Here is a 5442-nt window from a genome sequence, read left to right as displayed (position 1 = left end):
GGGCTGCACTGCCAGCCACACAGCCGGCCAGGAAGGACACGTAGAAGGGGGACTTCTCCTCGGAGGCCGGGCGGCCCAGCTGGTTCAGGTTGGCGAAGAGGGGGAAGTAGACGATGGAGAAGGGGACGTCCCTGTGGGAGGGAGGTGCCGTGACCAGGCGGCAGCGGGAGGGCAGCAGGCCGCCCCGCCCTCCGGCCCCGGCCGCCCCACCTGAGCAGTGTGGCCCCCAGCCCCTTGTAGAGGCCGGCGATGCCGTGGCTTCGCAGCAGGTCACGGGTCAGCTGGGTGGCCGTGGGCCTGGGGGCGGCCGGAGGCTCCACTGAGGGCTGGGCGCTGCCCTGCGCTGAGAGCTGGGCCTGGGCGGCCAGGATCTTCTTCTGCGCAGCTGGGGAGAAAGGGCTGCTGTCTCCCTGGTGCGCGGCAGGGCGGGCCAGCTAGGCCGCCCTCCCCACGCCCTCACCGATGCGGCCGGCGTCCTGCAGCTGGATCTTCAGCATCTCCATGGGTGTGGTCACGATCACCTGGCAGGTGCCCGCCCCGCAGCCGGCCAGCATCTCCTTAAACAGGGTCAGCTTCTGCCTGCAGCAGAGGGGGCGCAGGCCGCACTGAGGGGCGGCGGGGCCCCGCTCCCCCAGGGTCGGGGGCCGCCCACTGTGCCGGGGTGTGAAGGGGGTGGCCGTCGGGGAGGCAAGACCAGCCCTGTGGAGTACAGCCCCCCTAACCTCAGGTCCCTCAGCAACGGGCACCCAGCAACTGAATAGAGGGTTCCTGGGGGCATGGGGGCTTAGGGGGTGAGAGAGCCGCTCTCCCACAGACAGAAATGGGGATTGGGGGTCTTGTGTGCCCAAGAAAGGACTGCCCTGAAAGCCCCACCCTCCAGTCTCTGGGCACAGAAGGGCCCTGCTCGTCCCAGAAGGCAGGGGAGGCTACGGCCTCCACAGGGGAGACAGAGCCACTGCCCCACCCTCCAGTGACGGGGAGCTGGTTGGTGCCCCCCACATCCTGGCCTAGCAGGGGCAGCAGGCTGGGCTAGGATCCGCTGCCCCGGCACCTATTTCACTCCAGCTCCAGGCAGGGGGGCGGGGGGAGCAGGGAGCTGCCCCATAGGTCGAGGTGGCCCTGAGCAAGGGGCCTGATGGTGGGCAGAGCCGCCAGGATCCAGCTGGCTGGGCAGCCCTCAGCCCTTGGTCTGGGGCCTAGGGACCCTCAAGTCTGCCCTGGTCCCTGCAGCTCATGACCTGGCCCCCAGCCTGGCACACTGGACCCCTCACCCATCCTTAGAGAACTGGTGTCGGAAGAAGTCATTGGCTGCCAGCTTGATGGCCTTCTCGGGAGTGACGAGGGTCAGGTTTACAGCAGCTCCTGTAGGGCACACAGGGGTCAGGCAGGGCTGGCACCAGGCGTCGGGGGTGGAGGTGCTCAGTGGCATGGACAGTGGGGGCTCTGGGCCAGCACTGCTTCCAGGCTGGCAAAGCCCTGCCCGTCACTCCTTGGCTGCTTCCTCCTGCCCTCTCACCCACATTCGGGTCCAGGCCGTGCCAGGCAGGGCGGGGACCAGGGGACAGGGGCAGCCCCTCCTTGTCCTGCTCCTGCAGGCACTCCCTCCACTCACCCTCCCCTGCATTTTTCCCTCCACCTCCTGTCTGATTTTGGCAGGACAGGCCTCAGCGAGGTACTGAGGGCAGAGCGGGTGGAGGGGACTGCATCCTAGAGCTTCGGGGGTCTCCCTGGAGAAGCTCTCCCTCCCCAGGGACAGTCAGTGCTCACGCCAGTAGGGATGCTAAGAGAACACAGGTGTGGGTGAGCGCCAGGAGGGCTCTAGAGCCCCCCTCAGTGATGGGGCTCAGGGCTACATCTGGGTGAGAGCGGGCTGGAGGATTGTGCCTAAGCTGCTTTACAGCCGTGGTCCCCACCCTCCCAGTCCCCGGGCACAGACCAGGTCCTGTCTGCCCCAGAAGGCAGGGAGGAGCCGCAGTCACCACAGGGGAGACGCCGTCCACTGCAGTGTCCTCCCGCGCCAGTCACGGCAGAAAGCGGGAAATGAGGGTGATACCCAGGCGACAGGCTGAGGGCTGCCGCTCGCCAGAGGGCTGCCTCCTGGTCATCCTACTGCCACCGCCCCACCTGGGCTGTACAGACGGGCCCCAGGACAGGCGCAGCCAAGCCCCCACAGGACCACCACACTTACACCCGGGCCCAGCGCTCTGCCCTGCCTTCCCACCTGCCTCCCAGCCGAGGCTGCGGAGGGTTATCAGGCTGCCCTGTCCCGAGCCTCACCCCGGTACATGCCGAAGTAGCCCTCCGAGCGGATGGTCTTGATGAGGCAGTCAGACCTGCAGCCAAGGGGGTGAGAGTGAGCTGGGCCCGGCCCGGCCACCTCCTGCTCCTGAGTGCAGACGGGGCCAGTGCCTGCCCAGCCCTGCCCTGCCCTACCCTGCCCGGCCCAGCCCAGCCCAGAGCCCTGCACTGTCTAAGAGTGACAGAGGAGCCAAGTCCCAAGCCTAGTAAGGGCCCAGCCCTGACCAGATGAGAGCTCCCCCAGCCTGCCCTGCCCTCCCCAGCTCCTCCGTCCGACAGGGTGTAGGGCAGAGTAGAGCAGGGGTGCCCGCCGCCCAGCCCAGGCTCCTCGCCTGCAGCACTCACATGCTCGTGTACATGCGTTGGCCATTCTGCTGGTTCTGCAGCCTGGTCTTGGCCAGGTCGATGGGGAACACACAGGTGACCCCGATCAGCCCAGCGATGCCGCCATTGATGAGCTTGGCTGGCAGGCTGTGGGAAAGGGGTGTGAGGACGCGTTTCCCCACCACAGGTGGGGTAGAGGGCTGGGGGTGCAGCCAAGGCCAAAGCGGAGGTGGTGTCTGACCTGATCTGTTTATCAGCCATTTAACTCGAGCTCCCCCAGGTAGGCGTCAGAGAGGTGGCCGCCAGAAGGTGGTGGAGCCAGAAGGTGGTGGAGGCGGACGGTGGAGGAGGTGGTGGAGGCAGATGGTGGAGGTGGAGGTGGCGACAGGAGGGGGAGCAGGTTGCAGGAAGGTGGATGGGACCAAGGGGGAGGGGCAGCGCTCCACCTTCAGGGACTTTCTAGGGGACAGCCACCATCACTTGGTCCTGGAAGGAAGAGGGGCAGGAATAAGGGTGGGGCACCAGAGGGACAGTGCCCCCCCCCAGTCCCCATCTCAGCCGCATCTCACTCCTGCACCTACCACCTACCACCCCTGGGGCCACTCGTTTTCCCCTCTAGGCACCCCCTCCGAAGTCCTCCCAGCCGCCCGCTCCCTCCCACGCTCACACACGACACGCTCACGTGCACACAGGACAAGCTCCAGCTCTTAAAGGGCCAGGCGCTTCTGAGGGGGAGCGGCCCCTCTGCCCCCAGAACACTTCGGTCTGCACTGGGCTGGGCGACCATCCCCCACATCCAGCAGAGACAACTGCTCATCACATGGGCTGGGGTCTCCTCTCCTGCTCCTCGCTCCGGGACTCCCCACCCGGGCTCAGCTGGTGGATGCCACCCTAGGTACAGCCCCATCCCACAGTCGCGCCCCTCCCCACTGACGGCCCTGCGCCCACCCTCCTCGGAACCACCCCGAACCACCCCTCCCGGACACACACACATGCAGGAACCCAGCAGCTGACACAGGTCTCAGGAGGGCATGGCTGACTCTCAAAGGCCCCTGTGGTTGACAGCCCCCCACTCTAGGGGTGAGGGGAGGCGACCTCTCCCACCGGGGCAGGGCTCCAGAACCACAGCCAGCCTCAGAGGGCTCCCAGTGGGCAGAGCCCTGAAAGCTGACTGAGCTGCGGGGCCTCCCTCCCCGCCTCCCATGCCTTCTCCGCCAGCTGTCAAGGGCGCCCCCCGACGCTACTGCCCAGGGTCACAAGGCTGGCTCTCACCCAGTCCCGGAGGGCTGGTGACCTTCACCTCGCCTGCTCAGATGCCCCCCCACCACCACTGCCCTGCTGCCACCCAGGCCGCAGGGCGGGGTGGGGCGGGCTGGGGGGGCGCCACTTTCTCTTTCACTTTGGGTGAGCTCAGGCTCCCTGCAGCTTCCGGAGAAGGGATGAGAAGGGGTGAGATAGCTTCTGAGGGGCAGGGTCGAGCCTTGAAACCTGGGGAAGGGTCCCGCGTGTGCATGTGTGTGTGTGTGCGCGCGCGCGTTTGTGTGTGTGTGTGCGTGCGTGTGCGTGTCTGTGTCTGCCTGACTCAGGCTGAACCGGCAAGGCCAAGCAGCCGCCACACCCCCAGTGCCCGGAGTAGTCTGCAGCCTGTGAGCTGAGCCCAGCACTGCTTCCTGGCCTGGACCCGGCTAGGGCCCTGGTACCCCAAGAATGGGCTCATGTGCCAGGTCAGCCTGAGCATCCCCGTCTATGGGGCTGCCTGTTAGGGGGCATGTCGCACATTAGGGGACTCGGGCTGCAGCACAAGAAGGCACGCCCTTCGGCTAGAAAGGGCAGGGAAAGGGTGGCTGTCACCACCCCTGCCACCTAGCAGGTCCAGAGAGCATGGGGTGCCCGCAGGCCAGAACTTCTGCCCCACCCAGTAGTTTGACCTCTGAACTTCGACCCGATCTCACTCCCTCTCCCCCATCACGCAGTGTAGACCAGCAGTGTGGGGCAGGGTCCAGCGTGCTCAAGTTAGTCCCACCCCAGGTCTACCTCTGCCCTCCAGGGACAGCGGGCCCTGCCTCCCGGAGCAGCCCTTCCTCTGGACCCTCCCTCCTGTCTGGGGTGAGGGACAGCTGACTGCCAGGAGAAGGTCCTAAAGTACAACAGGCCCTCTACGGTGGGGAGGGCAGCTCTCCCAGAGGAGCCGGCCCTATGCACAGGGGATGCTAGGCAGGCTGGTGCAGCGGAGACGGCAGGTCTCCAGAACAGCGACCCTCCGGTTGCACCGGCAAAGGACAGGGGGCCTCTGGCCGCAGAGCCTTTCCAGCTCTCACGCCATGGTTCTCACTCTCTGCTTCCGAGGCAGCGGCTCGGGCCCTCCCCCTGCACCCCTGTGTTGCCATAGAAACCCCAGTCAGGCTGCTGAGGTCCCGAGGACAGTCAGCCCTGTGTTCCCTCCAGAGCAGGTAAAGCGAGGCGACAGCGGGGCTGGGAACAGGAGAGCCCTGAGACCACCCAGGGGAAGATCCCGCCTTTCAGGACCCGCGGGAGTAACGTGTCCTACAAAACACCTCCCCGCTCCTCCCACCCCAGGGGCGACAAGAGGCCGAGGCTGGGGCTGGCCCTGCTCCCCGTGCCTCCCAGGCTCTCCTCCCGGAAGGTGCTAAGGGCTGGAGGAGCCCGGAAGGGGTCTGCAACTGCGCATTTCTCCGACCCGGGGACAAAGAAGCAGCTGACTGGGGCTCAGCCAGCCTGTCGCCGCCAGGCGACTGGGACCCTAGCCACGCACGTGTCCACACACGTCCGGCGAGGTCCCACGTGTACACCCCCAAACGA

General features: G+C 66.6%; 2 protein-coding genes across 5 annotated transcripts in view; both read right to left on the bottom strand.

Moving 5' to 3' along the window:
• The window catches only part of SLC25A22 (solute carrier family 25 member 22), a 4781-nt gene extending 1780 nt beyond the window's left edge, over positions 1-3001 (bottom strand). Inside the window, exons 1-7 of the mRNA XM_027766668.1 lie at positions 2864-3001; positions 2644-2769; positions 2278-2333; positions 1272-1362; positions 461-579; positions 211-385; positions 4-131 (exon numbers count right to left, since the gene is read on the bottom strand). Of these exons, the coding sequence (XP_027622469.1) occupies positions 4-131; positions 211-385; positions 461-579; positions 1272-1362; positions 2278-2333; positions 2644-2769; positions 2864-2883 (715 nt within the window). The 5' untranslated portion in view covers positions 2884-3001. The remainder of the gene's footprint in view (positions 1-3; positions 132-210; positions 386-460; positions 580-1271; positions 1363-2277; positions 2334-2643; positions 2770-2863) is intronic.
• Positions 3002-3040: 39 nt separating this feature from the next.
• PIDD1 (p53-induced death domain protein 1) overlaps positions 3041-5442 on the bottom strand; it is a 28756-nt gene continuing 26354 nt past the window's right edge. For 3 of the 4 annotated variants that reach the window (XM_014582495.2, XM_006164420.3, XM_027766667.1), the window contains one exon: positions 3041-3108. Coding sequence is in view for 1 of the 4 variants with exons in the window: in XM_014582497.2 (XP_014437983.1) it covers positions 3099-3108 (10 nt within the window). In the remaining 3 variants the exon portion in view is untranslated. The remainder of the gene's footprint in view (positions 3109-5442) is intronic. The other variant, XM_014582497.2, reaches the window with a different exon arrangement.

Source organism: Tupaia chinensis, unplaced genomic scaffold (genome assembly GCF_000334495.1).
Source record: "Tupaia chinensis unplaced genomic scaffold, TupChi_1.0 Scaffold143624_1, whole genome shotgun sequence".
Taxonomy (NCBI): domain Eukaryota; kingdom Metazoa; phylum Chordata; class Mammalia; order Scandentia; family Tupaiidae; genus Tupaia; species Tupaia belangeri.
This window is presented reverse-complemented; position numbering and strand designations above follow the sequence as displayed.